The sequence below is a fragment of the Mauremys reevesii genome, linkage group 4 (assembly GCF_016161935.1).
Source record: "Mauremys reevesii isolate NIE-2019 linkage group 4, ASM1616193v1, whole genome shotgun sequence".
Lineage (NCBI taxonomy): Eukaryota > Metazoa > Chordata > Testudines > Geoemydidae > Mauremys > Mauremys reevesii.
The window spans coordinates 49,225,391-49,245,356 of NC_052626.1; the positions used below are offsets into that span (position 1 = coordinate 49,225,391).

The following is a 19,966-nucleotide window of genomic DNA, read 5'->3' on the forward strand; positions in this document are numbered from 1 at the left end:
ATCCTTTATTGCAGCACAAAGCTAAAGACCAAACATCAAGTGCACATTGTCGGTATTCTGTGTAATTCCTTGGAATGTAGCTTTTTAACTTTCTGACGTGATATACCTTAGTCTCAAATTATTGGATTATGTTGTACATTATGGAACTTTTGCTACGCCTTTGTACTACAGCTTTTTTATCCAAGATATTTTATTAGTGTTGTGACTGGTGCACTGTTTCTGTCGTTAACTGGTGCTGTATTTTAAAGATATTCTAATTTGGTACTCCATTTTTGTAGTGTTTTTGCCCATAACATTATATAAGGATTACAACTTTAGTCTTCCCTTTAATCCAAAAACATGTATCTGCTGTCCCCTCAAACTGATGTAGGCAAATTATTGCTACCTCAGACAATTTTCTCTTTAATATGTATCTTTTGAATTGTGAATGCAAACTTTCTCCTTTGCTGGATTTGATTCCAATTGCACATTACACCAGTTTTATACCAATATAACTCCATTGACTTAAATGCAGTTCCTTTTTATTTAATTGAGGATTGATTAAATCCTGAGCTTTTGGGATTGAATAAACATACATTTTCTTTTATAGTCTTAAAATATTCAAGATTGCAACTTAGTTTTATTTTGCACAAAGGTTAAAGGTCATAAAGGTTAAATTCCTCATGGTGTATCAGAATTGGATACAATATTCCAAATGTGGTCCCACTTTAGTACGGTCTATGACTATAAACTATCATGAACAGTCTTATAAATACCTTGCATAACCTTATTAGACTTTTTTTTAAGCTAATAGTCCCTGAAGTCTCCCCAATCTCCAGAGTGATTCTGCTGGGAGTCCATAGTGATTGAGGAATTCCAAGGGTCTTTTTTTCCTCCCAAATATTAGCATTATGTAAAACAATGCCATCTCTTCCTTTACTTGTCTTGTCTATTTCTTCTAAAACAGTCTACTTCAGCACCAATCTGAGGCAGATTTCAGTTTTGCCTGTTTAAATCATTCTTTTCCTTTGCACAAATGCTTCTGCCTATTTTTCCTTTAAGCGTCTTACATTTGCATATAGAATAGGCTAATTTATACATTATGTTTATAGGTTATATTCTGCATATGGGTCAAATTATGAAGTTTAACTTGACTTTTACAGAAGCTCAGTTCCATTTGTTTCTCTTGTATCCCTCTTCATCCTAGTTTTTATGCAACCTTAATATTTTTGCTGTTTATTTTACTTTTATCCTCATTCTCCTTGCTGCTTTAATTTGTTATCCTCATAGCTTCCTTTATTCTTTTTGTTTCATTAGTTGGACATGTACAAATCCAGTTGTTTGTATGCCCTATGTATGTAAATTAATTTCTAGTGAATAAAACTTATTTCTTTATCAGATTTTTAACTTGTTTCCTGTCTTCAGACCTACGACCGGGTCATGCTTTGCTGTCACTCCAGTTTGGAGTGGACATCTTAACTAACTTTCTTAGTTACTTTTAATTATTATTATAATTCTCAGTATAGATTAACTCCAAAGATCCATAACTTTTAACATGTGATCAACAAGTTGGCAGCTATATTCAAGTTAAATCTTTCTCAAAGGAGACTACTGAAAACCAACCACTGGCTTCATCTCCCTGTAGCAGTTTTTCATGAACATACTTGTATATTTGCAAACATTGTTTCTTTGTATTTATGTGTTTAGTGTTATAGTTATCGCATATTGGGGTTTGCAGCCACCTTTCGTGCAACACATTTTGCTAACAGCTGACCTTCAAAACCATGAAAGATGAGAAAATTCAAACTATATTAAACAAAGAAGAAAGGGATGGAGAATGTCAGATTAAAATATTTCCACAGATTTCCTGTAAGGAAAATAAGATTATAATAAAAATCTACCAAATATTTGTTTTGTCCAGTCAGAGAGAAATGGAGAAAGTAGATGTGCAAAACACATGTATAAGATTCTTAAGCGGCATATCACTGTAATATTGAAATACCACTGGTATATGCATGAATATATCCCATCCCTGCGAGTTAAGGAGCTATTCTCTGTTTATAGAAGGTAAACTCAGGCTCAGAGATTAAATTTGCCACATGAGGAAATCTGGACAGAGGCACGAACAGAACCCACATTTTATGAGTCCAAGTTTGGTATCTTAACCAAGAGACTACCCTTTCTGGTCAAATCAGGACTGACTAATGAACTAGTTACTTTAACTGTCAATATTTTCTGCACTATTTCAGTGCTAGCCTGTAATATTTTGCTTACAAAAAACAGTGCAGGGAATTGGTTGTATTTAGAATGATTTCCAATTTACTGGCCTTCTGTTTTAAAAATTATTTTGTAAAATCCTAAATGTCAAGTTCCCAAATGTCGTCCCTGAATTGTATGTAACTTGAAGACTTTAATGTTGAAGAAACCTTTAAAATTTGTGACGTAAGTTATTTATTAAAGATACTTTTTTTAAGCAAGTACTCTGCCCTACCTCTACTGTGTACTGGGTTTCTACTAATTGTAATTTAAGATCAGAATGAGTATGTCAAACTGTCTTCACTTTTGTGAATGTTCTTTATTAACCTTCATATAAAATGTTGTATGTGAAAATGTGTCTCTCTTTCTGGTAACATTTATGCATCATGCCCTTTAATTGGTAAAGCCCTATCTTCTGCATGTAGGATTAGCGTGTGAGAGGATGCATGTTGAGTTTTTTTCATGAACAAAATGACACTGATATACTCAGCTTGCACTTTCATGAGTTGTACAGCATGAAATATATTTATTTGCTTATTTAAAGCTGGCTGAATAATTCCTAACACTGGCTTTCTAAAGATGCAGTAATCTTAAGTACAGCTCTACCCCAATATAATGCAACCCGACATAACACGAATTTGGATATAACGCAGTAAAGCAGTGCTCCAAGGGGGCAGGGCTGCGTGCTCCGGCGGATCAAAGCAAGTTTCGTATAATGCTGTTTCACCTATAACGTAAGATTTTTTTGGCTCCCAAGGACAGCATTCTATCGGGGTAGAGGTTTACGTTAGATACCTTTTTGTTTATTTAGTAGCATCTATCCATTATTCAACACAAACAGCTATTTAAAGTAAAAACTCAAATTGTTTTCTCATTGGTAACAAAAATTAGCATAAAATAATATTCAGACATAATTATAGTAAATAGTTTAGTGAAAACTGTATAGAATGGGATCAATACTTTGTAAACTGTAACTGATAAAACTGAGACTGCACCTTTAAAATATTTTCAAGTATAACCTAAGAACTTTTTATTGATGATTATGTTGAGCTATAACAGTCAATCACCAACAGCTTGCATTGCCAACTGCTGATTTTTTTTCTTTTAATAATATGCTGCATGTAGACAAAGATGACCTGTCCCCAACTGCTGAGGTTTGGGATGTAGACCAGGGACTAATAAGTAAACTGAAGGAACAGTACAAGAAGGAACGAAAGGGGAAGAAAGGGGTAAAGAGTAAGTGCAGATTCTGAATCTTGAAATGCAATTCTTTTTCTCCATTTGGAAGACTTTTTTTTTTTCTTCTTCTGCAAATTCTGTTTTTGTTTTTGCATTAAGTATTGTTTTCCTTGATGGGGGCAACCAACTTTAACTTTCTATCTGCTAAATCTGATCATACAAGAAATATCTTGTGCCACTTGTGAGAACAGAAATGTGAAAACACTTATAAACAAAAATCTAGGGTTAAATAGGAAAAGAGAAATAACTACCTTGAAATCTAAGTACAGGGATAGATTTTGAACAGTATTGGTTCTGGGAATGCTGTCTCTCCTTTTCCTGAACTTTAACAAAGTAGGCTAAATTTCTCCATTTGTAAAAGAAAAAGATTCTTGAACTGACTTCTTTCTTGAACCTTGCTTTGAATCACAATTCAGTTACATTGTTGGGCCTATATTTGTGTCTGTCTGCTAGAAGGCAGAATGAGAATGAAAAATATGCCTTTCATGTAAGGGAAAGCAAACATTTTTGTGGATTACTCTACAATATATTTTTGCCTTGATGTTGACATTCATTCTGCCATGCAGTTAACATCCTCTGACATTCTAAGGAAAAATACTGCCATTAGGAAGGAAGAAAGGTTTACATTCTGTCAGATTAAATGACTGCTGAATAAGGCTTCCACTTAAAAATATGTAAAGTATTTAGAACTCCAGATTTTAATATTATGAATTATAAAATGAGATACATAATGCTACAGTATATAGAATTCAATTTGTTATGTAAAGCTTATATAGACAAAGAGCAACATCAGTATTTGAGTTGCATTGGTATAATTTTGGAGTAACTCCATTGAGTGCAATGTTTTTACACTATTTTAATTCAGAGCTATATTTGGTCCAAAGTAATTTTACATGCGAGTTCAAAATCTTTTGTGAAACACTGTAAGCTCTGTGTAAGTGCTAAATATATACTTAAATTAGACTGTACATTATTTTTTAACATATGTTCATAATCTATAGATTACAAAGCCAGAGGGACCAATGTCTGGTGTGCTGTATAACACAGATCATAGAACTCCCCCCCCCCCCCCAAATAATTCCTAGAGCGTATCTTTTAGACAAACATCCAATCTTGATTTAAAACACGTCAGTGATGGAGAATCCACCATGACCTCTGGTAAATTGTTCCAATGGCTGATTACTCTCACTATTAAAAATGTATGCCTTATTTCCAGTCTGAATTTATCTAGCTTCAACTTCTTGCCATTGGATTGTATTGTAACTTTCTCTGGTAATTTGAAGAGCCCATTATTAAATATTTGTTCCCCATTTGGGTACTTAGACTGTAATCAAGTCACCTTCTCTTTGTTAAGATAAATAGTTTGAGCTAATAGATTTTAAATATAAAGGAAGGATTTTTTTATTTAAATGTTAAATTACTTTAAATTTTCAAATACTTAATGCTATTCTGCTTTGTGTGTGAGCTCTAATGTCACTTAATTATAATTTAGTTTGTGCATGTTTGTTTTTAAAGTTTTGCATGACTTGTTTATGTAATAAGGTGTAATTTAGTTAAGGTCAGAGGTTACTTAACTTTTTTTTTATAGTTAAGTATACCTAACTGCGGCCAAACTAAAAGTACAAAACAGATGTGCACAAATGTGCACCTGCATTTAGCATGTAAACAACTAGTTAGACAATTACCAGCCTTGCATGAACTATTTTGGAAATAGGTTTACAAATTTATTTTTGAGTGTTAGTGGAGGTATACCTTTGAAAATTTGTCCCTACTAATTTGGTTTCCTATTTAACTTTCAGAACTCTTTTCCCCCCCCCCCCTTCAGGCTGTGTACAACCCATAGTGACAATAAAATTCATAAACACACTGGTATCTTTCGGTTTCTGAAAAGAATGAACTGATGTGATGTAGTTACCTTTTCTTAAATTTGGATTATATATAAAATGATTGAATGGTAGGCTTTGAATGCTGTTGAATTTGTACTTGGATTAAAGTTTTGCTTTAAATGCACGAGCGTACCCTCCACCCCCACCCCAATCAGATTCTGCTTTCTCATGCTCATGAAGTGAGTTGCTCAGAGAAACAGTGAGAATAGAGGATTACACATTTTGCTGTGGGGATATATTAACTGTTATGGAACATGGCAGGGGCTGCAGCTTTTCAAAGCCCCAAGACGGTCTGCTGGGAAGACACGGGGTCCACCTAACCATGAAGGGGAAGAGCAGTGTATTGAGGAGGACTTTAAATTAGTTTCAAAGGGGACAGGTTACAAAAGCCCACAGGTAAGTATGAAAAAGAAGTGACCTTACCCGAGGTCACTTACCCGAGGACTGTTGGGGTGTGACATGGAAAATTACAACAGCGTCATGGGAGCAACAAGAGGGGAAACTGCTCAACACCTTAGCTGTCTATACACAAATTCAAGGAGTCTGGAGAATGAACAGAAAGAATGGGAAGTATTAGTACTTAAACTAAATTATTACTTTACTGGCATCACAGAGACTAGGTGGGATAAGTCTCATTACTGGAATATTAGTACGGAGGGAGAAGAATAGCTTGTTCAGGAAGGGCAGGCAGAGTTAAAAGGGATGAGGTGTTGTCTTATACATCAAGAATATGTACACTTGTTTTGAGGTCCAGAAGGAGGTGGGAGGAAGACCAGCTGAGAGTCTGTGGGTAAAGATAAAAGGGTTAAAAATGGGGATGATGACATGGTAGAGGTCTATTCTAGTTCACCAAACCAGGAAGAGGAGGTGGATGAGGCATTTCTAGAACAAATAGCAGAAATATCCAAAACATGCGACCTGGTAGTAATGGTGGACTTTAACTATCTAGACATCTCTTGGAAAAATAACATAGCAAAATACAAAATTTCGAGTAAATTCTAAGACTTTACTGGGGATAACTTTGTTCCAGAAAAGTGGAGAAAGTAACCAGGGGGACAGCCATTTTAGACTTGATTCTGACCAATCGGGAGGAATTGTGTAGCAAATCTGAAAGTGGGAGGCAATTTTGGTGAACGTGATCGTGAAATGATAGATTTCATGATTCTAAGGAAAGGAAGGAGTGAAAGCAGCAGATAATGGACTTCAAAAAAGCATATTTAAACAAACACTGCTCACTATCAGCACCTGAACTGATCCATATGATTCAGCTCAGGATCAGCACCTTGTTTAATATCAGAACACTTAAATATCTTTATACTGAAAAACAAGGGTTGGTTTTTTAAAAATTCAAGATTTAAGTGATAGAGAGTAAGGATATTGGAAACAAAAGGTTACATACACCTCTATCCCAATATAACACAAATTCGGATATAATGCGGTAAAGCAGTGCTCCGGGGGGAGGGGGGGTGCTGCGCACTCTGGTGCATCAAAGCAAGTTTGATATAACGCGGTTTCACCTATAACGTGGTAAGATTTTTTGGCTCCCAAGGACAGCGTTATATCGAGGTAGAGGTGTATTAAACAAAATCATGCCTCCTAGAGACTAAGGTTAACCTCCTGTCCAAAGAATTTACTTACCCAGAGTCCTTTTCAGTATTTCCAACCAAGGTTAGCTGAGATCCCATTTTCATGAGTGTAAACACACTGTCCGTTTACTTCCTAGATACAGGATGTTGGAGTGTCATCTTTGCCTTCTACTTATATTTCCCAAAGTTCATTGTCATTGTCAGAGACAGGATATTCACCTGTGACTCATTTTTTCCTGTGTGCTGTTTTCCTGTTAACTAGAAGAGTAGGAGAAGCCTTTTCTTGTAAGTTATTACCTCCATAGGGGTTGGAGACAGATTTCAAGTTATATGAAAGCTGGGGGGGGGGTTAAATTGTCACATATCCTGTGCCCTTGACCGGAGGTATTTACTAATGATAACTTCTACATCTCAGCTGAAAAGTAGATAAAGGGCCATATTCTTCTCACTGAATCTGTGCTTTTCATCTTTTTTTTGTTCACTTTTTTTTGGGGAGGGGGGGAGTGGTGGAAGGTGACGAGACCTTAGTTTAGTTTGGAGTAAATTGGTGGATGCTCATTCCCTTATTTTAAAACCACCCAAATCAGAAATCCTGCTTTTCATACATTTAAAGGAAGGTACTAAATTCCTGGTAACAATTCCTTTCACAAAGCAAGTTAATGAGTTGTAGGCTTTGGTTACCTATTACCATTTTCCTAAAATTCAGGTGATCTTATTTTCGTATTAATCATTCATTGCCTTAATAAGCTGTTTTATTTTTTTCATTGTCACCTTTTTCAAGGTGAAGCAGTATTTTTTTTAAAGGTTGAACATATTTAGATATGACACTTTCAACTCTTAGTTTGTAGTTTTATTGAGTGAAGGTGTATCAAATTATTTCACACTCTTCATTAGTTTGAGACTATACTGTCCAGTCTTGTTTGCATGTGAACCTTGTGCATGTGAGTACTGGACTGATCTTAACCAATGTTTGCTTGCTTACATTCAGAGAAGCCTGACCAAGTCACTTCCATTCTTAAACAACCTTTGTGTGTCAGGTTTCATAGGCTTGTTGGAGTACAATTTAGAACAACCTACAAATGTTCTTGTGCTTTTATGTACCACCTTCCATCTGGGCAGCTCCAAGTGCTTTGCAAATATTAAACAATTTAGAGTCCCAACACCCCTCTGAGTTGGGTAATTTCTACTGTCACAGTTTTGAGGTTAACTGCACCTCTGCCCCTTCAATTGTCTCATCCAAGGTCCCCCATTAGGCGTAAGGCCTCCAACCATCACCTCTCTGAGTGTGGACCTGTGACCAGACATTTAGGCTTGCAGTGCCCCTGAAATTCACTGTGTTTATTCCAGGAGGTCTGACTTGAGTCCCGCTCCTGCAATTCTCTGTATCAAGGGAAAAAGACAGCATGTACCAGTAACCAGTGAGCTTTCACAAAGCACAGTATGCTTATTTTAGGACAATAGTATTATAGAAAATCCTAAAACAATAAAAAATCTGCATGCATGCTAAGCTTACAAGGTTCTGTCTTCCACGTGGAGACATTGGCAGGTTCCAGTCCTTCAGATTTTCTAATAGGGCTTTGCCCTCTGTAACACTATCATGTCTTAGATCAAAATGAGGGTCTGAGTTAGTTCACACTGCCTCTTTATGCCAAAAACCCTTACTTTGTCTTCTGGGCCTGTTGATCCCAGTCTGAACCAGTATATGAAATCTCCCCGGTGGGGGGGGGGGGTAGTTATCTGGAGTTTTTTACTTGTCCTGGGATTTGCAGTAATTACCCCCTATTTTAATTCCTGGAATAAGTTTGGTAACCCTTCCCATGAAGCTGAATACAATCCTAACTTACAAAAATATATAACATTTATACAAACAAACATTTGTGAATAATCCCCATGCCTATGGCATCTGGTTTGCCTTGATATAGTAGTCTTTTGAAGTTTCCACACTTCCAATGTCTCACATTTGTCTCAATTACTTTCACTTACAAATGAGGAAAAAGTTAAAGGGATTTACCATTCTATTGTCCAAGACAAGATAGAGCACTGGGTCAGGTAAGGCTGTTTTTCTGTTGTCTTAACTAAGAATATCTTGTCCATCACCATAAGCATTACTGCATGCAAGTCAATAAGAACATGAAATTGTGCAAATGAGTTAAGGAAGAAGAACATTTAAGCTAGTTTGTGAGTAGCATTGTGTTAGGCGGGTAACACTGGCACAAAGTTCCCCTTTTCCTGTTTGTTTTTAGGTTGTCGTCTTGAACAGAATTACTTGAAACTGAAGGGGGCACAAGCAGTACCATACTTAAGTTTTGAAACGTGTCAATGCTTGTGCCCCATCTACAATCTGCTGAGGAAAGGATTGCTCCTAGGTTTGTACACGTGAAAGTGCAGTAGATAAAAAATAAATAAAATTAAAAAAAAATTGGCATTGTCTGGGCTATTAACTGAAGCAGCTCTGTTTACTTATAACTAACCTAGCTTTCCTGTTACCCCTTTTGCTGTCATTAACTACGTCTTTCAGGTTATAGAAAAATACTGTATTTCATTGTTAAATCGGTTACCTTGTCTCCAGCAGAATTAAACCTAACTTAATTTAACAGTGGGTATTCTGTTTTTGTCTAATTGATTTTTTTTTCTATCAAAGTAAAAGCCTAAAATGTGAGGGTATAGATAAAGTGCTATTGGAAGCACTGGTTTTGGCAAATTTCGTCTTTACCTGCATGTACTACTGAAAGCAGGAGAGTGTTTATCATCTGTGACCACACCAAGATATAATTTTTGGTTCTATAGAAAATTAAGGCTATGTCTACACTATAAAGTTACGTCGACAATTGTCCACCACTGTAATTAAACCTCTTTTGTTCATCCACACACTGCCCTTTGTTACTGTGCAGTGCATCCATGGTTGGTGCTCTTGCATCGATAGAGAGAGCAGTGCACCATGGTTAGCTATCCCACTGTGCAACTTGCCACTATCTGCTGCTTGGTGATCTGGGAAGAGATCACAGTGTATTTCTAAATAGTGTTACAGTGATATGTGAGTGCCAGACTTCACATCCAGTTGAGAATATGCATCTATGCAGGGAGAAATAAATAATATCTTTTGATAAGAGACAAACGCTTCTGAATATGTTGACTAGTTTTAAGCCTAGACAACTTTTTATCTGAAATGTTCTGCTTGTAGAACCTTTAAAGTTACTAGTTTTCTTTTTGTCTGACATTTTATGGTAGAGGTCCATTTTTCCTTATATCATTGTATCTCTTTTCAAATAGGCGAACATAAAATGAAACTTGAAAAATTGTGCTTTTGCAAATTATTTTCTGCCTTTTTTCTTTACTTGTATATTTGATGTGAATGTAGCAGGTTGGGCTTTTTTGTTTGTTTGTTTGTTGTTGTTTTTAAACCATCCTTAATGCAGAACTGTACTATGTAAGGTCATACATATTTATCAGCACTATATCTTCTACAGATTGAAATGCCAGTGACAATTTCAAATCAGACTTTTTAAAATTAGAAACTTAATTGTAGACATATGTAAGTCTATTTTGAATGTGGCCCTGACTAATCATGATTGGGCTTATTAAAAATTTTGCACAAAGCATCATTTAAAATGATATTTTAAAAATGAACAAACAGGGAAAGTTAATTGTTTGTTGCACCCCCGTTACAAGTCATCTTTACTTCTTCTTTCCTTTGTAAGGTAACTTTCTGTTTATACTTGAGATTTTCTGTGTTAATTCATGTAGTGTAGTTAAAACTGTTTAATACTGCAAACATTTAGTTCATATGTATTTTGTTTAAAGGTTACTTTCTATAACTGTTACATATTTGGTTTTTCATAGGGACTTGAGGTGCTGGGTTCTTTCTTTTCCACAGCAGAATATAAAGCTGTACTACAAATGAACAAGACAGTTCTAAGCAATTTTTTTTGACTTGGTGGATAAAAACCACTTACATATAATTTTCAGATTCAGTGTTTAACTGGTTTTCAAAATTTCCAAAAGAACACAATATAACAGTTAAAGCATCATAACCAAAAATAATAACCAATGTCTTTATTCTTTAAGGAGGTTCCATTAGTAATCTTTCTTGTTTAATTAGGAAACTGGATTTATTGACTGCTGTCAAGTCAAGCGGTAGCAATCAAATGAACCTTTGCTGCTGACATTAATTTACAGGGGTCAACAGGACAAAACTTCACGACATGATAGCTGATCTGGGCGATGATGAGCTACCCCACATCCCTTCAGGAATCATTAATCAATCTAGGTCACCCTCTTCTAGAATGACTGATGAAGGTTCAAGAGCAGAGGAAGGTACAAAAAAATTCAGCTACTTATTGTATTTTAGAAGGTTTTAATTTAAACACACGGTATCACTTATCCCTCAAACACTTAATGCAGTTACAGTTGTCAATAGTAGGACATCAACACTGCTTACAAGTCTGTTCACACAAGTTTGGTTTTTTTTGCATGGCTACCACTTGAAGCTTTTGTGTCTCAGAGAAATCAAAATCAGAACTTTACATGTCAAGTGTGTTTTTTATTCAATTTTATGTGAAACTGCCTTGGTTCTGACTTTGTCAACTCTTAAGTCCCTTCTTGCAGAATCCCTTTTTAAAGTAATCTTATCTGGATGTTACATTATAAAACTTAGTTTAAAAAGTTTTGTATTGAAAGGTGAAATAAAAATAGTTACTGAAAAGTAGTGATGTAATTACAAAGGATGAATTTGGCTCTCTACCTTCAAATTATTATTAATGCTTATATAGGTAGAGTACATTTTTAATTAGCTACTTTTGATCTATCCTATCCTTAACCAGCCATTAGCTCCAGATGCAGTTGAACTATCACTTTCATCCCACCTCCGGCAAGAAAGGCAGCTTCTAGCTCTAGTGTTGTCATAACTGCCTCAAAAGTGGTGAGGGATAGCTCAGTGGTTTGAGCATTGGCCTGCTAAAAACCCAGGGTTGTGAGTTCAATCCTTGAGGGGGCCACTTAGGGATCTGGGGCAAAAATTGGTCCTGCTAGTGAAGGCAGGGGGCTGGACTCGATGACCTTTCAAGGTCCCTTCCAGTTCTAGGAGATTGGTATATCTCCAATTATTACCTTTATTACCTTTTTATCAGTCTGTCACTTTGTGTCAGTCAAGCACAGCTTCCAGTGTGTCTATATTTTTCAGTGTCATTAAGAAATTTTTATTTCACAGTAATCTGTTAAAAATAAAATTGGACATAGTTTTAGGTCTTGTCTACACACACAAGTTACACTAGTGCAAGACTTACGTGTATAGCGCACCGGAAAAACTGTTTTGGTGGGTTGCAGTCACACTGTGCCTATGCATATTGCAACAGTTGTGGCCACATCGCAGCACGCTGTATTGCTAAAAGCGTGGAGTGCTCTGGCAGGGGATTCCTGTCTCTATATCGCCTGCAGCCTCACTCCCTTATGAGAGATTTTTGCTATGTATACCTGTAGGGATTTCTGAACTCCCGCAATTCCCTCAAATCTGCCTGTAGGTCACCTCTCCTGCAGTGTAGTCATACTACATGTTCCAAACCTAGATGAGGCACAGAGGAATGCAGCACTCCTCTCTGTCAAATTGAGGCGTTCATAGCTGTAGCAAGATGAATTACAAAACTCAGAGTAATGTTTGGCAAGAAAGAGCAAATCAGAATTTATGAGGAAGGAGATTTCTTTGGGGCCATAGTTCCCATTGTTTGGGGTGCCATCTATTGCATCTTTATCCAGAAACTCCACAGTATTCTAGAGAGAGGATTACATATGCCTAATCTCAACTCTGAACCCTGGAATCATCATCATAAAGCAAGGCATGTTTCTTGCTTGGATTTTTATTCTTGTGTTTTAGGAGTCATTGATTCATTCTAAAATACAGGACTGTAATCTGGTTAAAATATTGGACCATAAAAACCAATACATCCATTTCCATGCCTTTTCAAAATATTTTGTTGCATAGTTCACATGAATCTGAGTGGACGGGTGGAGGTGGGTGAGTGGTCTTCTCAGGGAAACGTTATACCACCACATGCTTTGGATGATTAAAAATTGTCTGAACTCAGTATGTACACAAATCATTCTGAAAGAAGGTGTCTCTAGAACTTTGCCATTTCACACTATTTGCCATTTTGTTATGTGAGCATATTTTCCAGCCCGTCAATTTGTTTTGCTGTTCTTCATATACTTCTGTCGGTGAGAGCTGTAGTGTGAACATAACAGTAATCCCATGTGTCTTATTTTTTTCCTTACCTTCCTGTGACTTTTTTTTAAAACAGAGTTTTAAAATTTAAACTGTCTCTCAACTAGTTGTTTATTAGTGGTCCTTTGACAATATTGAACAAATATTTCATAATCCATGTCTACACCAGATGGTATGAAGTCAGTAGTAGTAGATAGGTTAGTCATCTCGTTTGTAGAAGCTCCAGAACAAAATGCAAATCTTCATTGCACTCCTTCTGTCCATGTTCTTCTGCTTTAATAAATTGAATGAGAATGGCATATTTCATTATCATGAATAAAAAAGAAATGAGCCATAAATGTTCAATTGTATCTGAACAGCATAATACTGCCCAGTGATTTTATTTCATCTAACTTTTTCAAGTAGTTTTGATTTAGGACGTCCACTATAATCCTCCTTACCAGGCCATAGTAGCTCAACTGTTGAGTTGCAGTAAGCCATAATATGTCTCTGGTTACACAAATGGCCTGTGTAATCTGCTGCAGTACAATGTAATGTCACATTGGAAACCAGAATTCTGAAAGAAAGGGAGTGATTGGTACTTTCATTTGCAAGCCATGCCAATAACCAGAACGCTATTCAGGCTCACAGAAGTTTCATGGTACTTTTGGTGTGTGAGCTCTGACACAGAGGCTTGGACGTAATTGTGCACAGGTGGGTTTTTTCACCGTGCTTCACAAGATGAAATATAAACAATTATCCTGTTTTAAAATATTTCCAACCACATTTCAACTATTTTAATATTTTTATTTCAAAACAGCTAGTTACATTGATGCAAACTGAAACTTGTCATAGACTAATACACTTGGAAAAACCATAAAATGTAACACATACATTTGTCAGTCTTCCACTAAAAACCACACTGAACCAGCTACATCTTCTAATAATCCTGCACTTAAATTTCTGAAAACAGGTTAGTCCATTGGTATAGTCCTGCGGTTCTCCATTGTGGTCTTACTCAAAGCATGATTGCTATCTAAGCCTTCTCTTAGGGTACATGAGTAGCTGTGCGGATTTTTTTTTTTTTACGGTTGCTTTTTTAGGTAAATAGTAACACTGTAACATTGGCAGATAATGCTTATTTGTATACAGTACATAATGTTGGTTGCTACTGTGATAATTCTAAATAACTTCTGGATGATAAATGTTTGATTAAAGAATAGACTAAGGAGGAAGTTTTTTTGTGATTGGACTAGTCAGTTATAAGCACATCTGATTATGTATTTATAGTGCAATATTTAATCTGTAGGGTATTGTCTGGATTTTATTTGTTTATGCATAATGTTAACAAGTTTGAGTGCAAGGATGGCTGGTGCATCCTTTTACTCAGTCTCTGCCATAATAAATATTATACTAGATCATAACTTGTAATTGGTATGAATACGATAGACAATGACTTCACCAGAACACAATTGTATTTAAATTGGAGGATAATAATAACTATACAGTTCTATACTGCATGAGCAAATAACTCTGGTAACCTTAATTCCTAAAAATCCTTAATCTTTAAACAGTAGTTCATCAATTTTACTCATATATTTTTTTCTTTGGAATATTTCAGGTAGGTCCATTGCAATGAAAAAAAAGTTTTTGCTATTCAAAGTTTGTTCACCTGTTTTGATGATAGTTGTAAATACATGTGTGTTTCATTTTTATTACTTCATTGCCATTTATTTTTATTGAAACTTTTGACTGTATTTTAAAAAACACTTTTCATAATTATTAAGAATGTTACTTAAATAAAAAAGCCCCAAATTTAAAATGATAAATTTAGAACAGAGTTTCAGGTTAGAACTAAAATTTTGCTTTTGGAAAATTAGTTTCCAACTTCTAAACGTTCACCTTTTTTGAAGTTTCAAATACAGATGAGTCTGAGTATAGTTGCTGTAGATTCAGGGGTGGGAGTTCTGAATTTCTCTTGATAGTGAGAGGTACACTGTCCCAAAGATTGCTCTGAGATGCATTGTACATTTGGGAAGCAGGATATCTCCTACAATTCCCAGGTGCGGAGAGGATATGTTCCTCTTACTACAACCTCTTATGGGGTGCAGCTTACTACTTGAATTGTAACTGAACAGTTCTATTCATGATGCCATGACTTTGCCCCAAGAGGAATAGTAATGGAGCAGACACTAGACTCTGAGGGACTGGAATTTTTGAATTCTTCTTATGCAGGCTCAGCAATGGGAGAAAGGCTCTTCAGGGCTTTTACTTGCCCTTTTCCTTTCCCCTCCTATATTCCTTGCCCCTTTGTAGGGGGCAGGCAGAACATGGACTTCAGTGAACAATCCTAATTCTTTAAATTTCTTTTAGTGAAGATTTTGCGGGTTTTGTTTCTCCGTAGAACTTTTGTCATGTCATTTTAATGCACATTTCATGGATCTCTTCCTTCTGTTCTTTACTGCTCTATCCTAGTACTTCTGGAACATCAATATTGGGAAATTCAGAGTTGATATAATTAGGGTGGGTGACTAAACTAAGAATAAAGTTTAATCTTGTAAGGAAACTCATACATCCATACACACTGAAAATAATGTAGGACATTTTACTTATCGGAAGTATGACTCTTTGGGAAAATAAATCTGATTGTGTTAGGATGCAATTACTTGACCCTTTGCGTATGTGAGGTTTCTACTAAAATATTGGCAAAAATGAATACTACTAAGGGACATTGTCAGTAGTTTTGGCGCAAAATTAACAGAAGAAATGGCTTGCTCTCGCGCACACATACAATTTTATCTGAGAAGTTTAAATCAGGAATATATTTTCCCTTATCAGGTATCCTATTTTTGTTCTTTGGAAAGTAATACCAAAAAATAAAACAACCCCCCACCCACACCTCTTTCAGTAAAGCAGATTTTTTTCTAGAAGCTGTGTGTGTAAATCCTTATTCAAATACCTTGCAAACAAATTGATTTTTTGGTGGGGGTGCAGCAGGGAGTCATAGATGATACCGAATAGTAAAGAATGTGAATGAATGCTGGAGAAGATGATTCAAGCCTGAATTGAAAATTAACATTTGTTCAAAAGCTGCATTGTTTAGTACTAATTGATAATCAACAAGAAAAATGTGTAAAGCTTCAAATGTTTTAAGGAACATGCAGCTAGCTAACATGAATATCAGTTGTCTATTTTTAAACTTTATCCAAACGTTGTTGATGCAGTCAAATGCAGAACTCAGTAATTACAAATGTTGTAGGTTCTTGTGTTTTAAAACCCTGTCTGTATATGTGTGGTGGAGGGTATGTCCTTCATGGGGACTTATGAGTGCTAAAAATACTTGCTCATGGAGGTAAATGTTTATTGCCTTAGCTTCAAATTTAGAGAATTATTTTCATATGTATGTATATGCTCATGTTTTCTTTTCCACTAGGAGGAAGAGGTTTTACCATGATTTATATCTAGTTGTTAACAGTTCAGCTCTTATACACTGCAGTGCCTTTAAGTGATGACTGATGCAGTTTTTTCATATTGTAAATTTGAGGTTTTTTCTCAAAACTTAAACTGTTTTGTTCTTTGTAGCGGAGCCAATAACGTTTTCATCTGGAGGAGGCAAGTCATTTATTATGGGTTCTGATGATGTTTTGTTAAGTGTACTGGGCCTTGGAGACCTTGCAGACTTGACAGTAACAAATGATGCAGATTATAGTTATGATGTAAGTGAAATTTTATTTTAAAATTCCTTATACAGTTGAATATAATCAATGATAGTCAATTTTTCAGAATATTTCAAACTTATAGAACAGCTTATTTTAGAGGCAAAAGCTACATTTTTGTAGAAAAACCTCATAAACTAGCAAAACAGCTTGTGAAATCAAAATAAAATATGATTATTTTTTAATGAATCTGTAATTCATATTTTAATTTTTTTACTTAACATATTTTCCAAACAAGTTTTTAGGTGAATTATTTTAAACAAAAATTGGAATTGCCCCAGAAACTGAACACTAAAAAGTTAGAGCTAAAACCATATATCGTTAGTAACTTAAATTTCTAGATGTTTGCTATTTTTATGTATAAAATGTGTGTATATATAATAGTATGTAATAGCTTTTTTTGTAGTGTGAATTTTAGATTTACATGTGTGGAATATTCTTTCATTTTATCGTACTGCAGAGTGTCCTACATTTTTTTTCCACTGTGCACAAAATTACTGCCCATGGTAACATTTTTAATATGGAGTTTGTATTGGCTAGTAATGTTGATGTTGGGTTGGGGTGGGGGATTGTTTGTGTGCGTCCATCTGTCCAGGCAAGTCTTTACATGTTGAGGTATATTTTAAATAGTGTTTCATTGTGTTTTAGACAAATAAGACATTTTCATGCTTTAGTTATTTCTATAACTTTTTCTGGATTCTAGAGTCTGTTTGCATTTTTGAATGTTAAGATGTATGTAAATATTTCTCTTGGGAAAATACTGTCATTGGTTTTCTTAAACACATTTCATTTTATGCACATTTATGAAATGAAAACTGTGTTTATAATATACCCTAGGGTCTTACAGTTCCATAAGTGTTAGAAGCGTACATCTGTTTAAAAAAAAAATAGTTTTTCTACAGTATTACTCAAAATGGTATGAACCTGAATTCTATCAAATATTTCAATATATTCTACCACATTTCAGGATTTAGTGATGGATATCTTCCTAAAATGACAAACATTAATTGCTCACACTTCTAATATTGGACTATAAAAGACTAATTATAGTATCCTGTTCTACAAAAAATAAAAAGGTATTAAGTAGTTTTGGAAAAAATGGTTTTTACAAACACATTACAGGAGTTTCTTGGCTTTAGCGGTTACTACATTAGATAATATACAATTTTTGTTACCTTTAAAGACCTGACTTATTTATGAAATAGTTTTAATTCAGCATTAACACTGAGAAATCAGGCACTAAAAAGTTAGAAAAAACAAGTTTTAAATGGAGAGATGAAGTTGAAATCCGAGATATAAATTTTATGCTTAGGCCTTAATATATTATGTTTTTGTATTACTGTAAATTTATCAAATGCAGTATAATACAGATAATATGAAGCAACCTGGAGTTTTTATGTAGTAGCTTACAGTAAGCTACAACACACTCAATTGTCACATTTGGTTTTAATTTTGTAATGTTTCAGTGAAATCTATAAAACAAGTTTTGAGGAAAAGTAGTTCAGTAACTTTAAAGCTTTGAACATTCTGAAGTTTCAGGCCCAGAGATTGAGAAAAAACAATAATCTTAACCTACTAGATTTGATTACTTAAAATTGAATGGAAAAGTTACAATTTACTGACTTTAGTTTTTCATTACTTTTAAACTTATTCGTCATAGTTCTTCAAACTTTGTTTATCCTTAGCTATGGGAAGATTTTAGCACTGAACTATGTTAATAAAAATGAGTGCTTTCATCCCAAGGTCCCATTTTAGGATCTCAGTGTTTTGATTAAGCCTCAGCTCAGACTTTAGGGTGTTTTACATATTACTCCCATTTACAGATGGGAAATTGGAGGCATAGAAAGATTAAGTAATGTACCTAAATTCACACAGTTCTTGTTGTGATCCCAAATTCTTCTTGGAGGAGACATCCATATGCATGCTCTTCTAGGTGGTATTCGCCCCATGTGTCCAAGCTCGGAATTGTTTGAATTGCCTTATCCTTTGGGCCATAAATGTGTGTTGCTTGTCCTTGGTCTCTCATCAGAGGATATAACAGCAAAGTAGCCACAACAGTCTCCTCTTCTTTGAGTAGTGTCCCTGTGAGTGCTCCATTGCAGTTACTTCAGGAGCACATGCACCTTTGATTGGAGATTTTCAGTGGCAGCACCTGTTCAGCCCATACTTTTGCTTCAGCCATTCTCAGGCCTCGAACGAGGATTTATGAAGCTGTGCAGGCGAACTGCTCTCAGTTCCTTCTCAACCACCATATGGTTTGAGACGGTACATCTAGCACAGTAGTTCTCAAACTTTTGTACTGGTGACCCCTTTCACATAGCAAACCTCTGAGTGTGACACATCTCCTCCCTTGTAAATTAACACTTTTTTATATATTTAACACCATTATAAATGTTGGATGCAAAGTGGGGTTTGGGTGGAGGCTGACAGCTCGTCTCACACACCCCCGTAATAACCTCATGACCCTCTGAGGGGTACTGACCCCCAGTTTGAGAACCCCTGGTCTAGTAGGTGTTCACTTCAAGCTTCACCGTTAGCTTAGCTTTACAGTTTTAGTATTAGTTTCATTTACTTAGTTCTAAAACTATTTACTTTCCCTCCCCATTTAACACTCTTCCCCTCCCCATTTGAGGCATTCTGCTCAGGGGTCTTTGTTGCCATGGTATGTCAGGATCCACGGGGTTCAACTACTGCTTCTCTTGCTTGGAATCTTCCCTGGTTAGCTATGGACATTCTCAGAGCCCCTGCTGTTTGGGAGACACCCACATACCCACCAAGTGTAAGAGCTGGTCATCTTTTAAAAGCAGATCTAGAAAAAACAGGGCGATAAAATGTAGGCTCCTCGTGGTGGAACAAGCCCTGATACTAGCTTCCGATCCAGGCTCAGAACCACTTCCCCCCCTCCTCCAGTACACTGGTTTTTAAGTATGACCAGAGCCGTTGTCCTCCATACCCCACTCACCAGCATCTTCACAGGATGAAAGCACGGAAGGTACTAACAAGGCTGCAAAGATAAGTTCTACATCTCCTAATAGAGACCCGCCTGTCAATTCAGAGATTGATAGGTTTGGACAACATCCAGAGCTTGCCTCCTAGTTGACAGGTTTATGA

At 35.8% G+C, this 19,966-nt stretch overlaps 1 protein-coding gene across 3 annotated transcripts in view; it reads left to right on the forward strand.

Annotated features, from left to right (window-relative positions):
- STRN3 (striatin 3) overlaps positions 1–19,966 on the forward strand; it is a 94,153-nt gene that overhangs the window by 51,645 nt on the left and 22,542 nt on the right. The window contains exons 8-10 of one of the 3 annotated variants that reach the window (XM_039534093.1): positions 3,361–3,471; positions 11,123–11,260; positions 16,722–16,855. In XM_039534093.1, the coding sequence (XP_039390027.1) occupies positions 3,361–3,471; positions 11,123–11,260; positions 16,722–16,855 (383 nt within the window). The remainder of the gene's footprint in view (positions 1–3,360; positions 3,472–11,122; positions 11,261–16,721; positions 16,856–19,966) is intronic. The other 2 variants (XM_039534094.1, XM_039534095.1) reach the window with 2 other exon arrangements.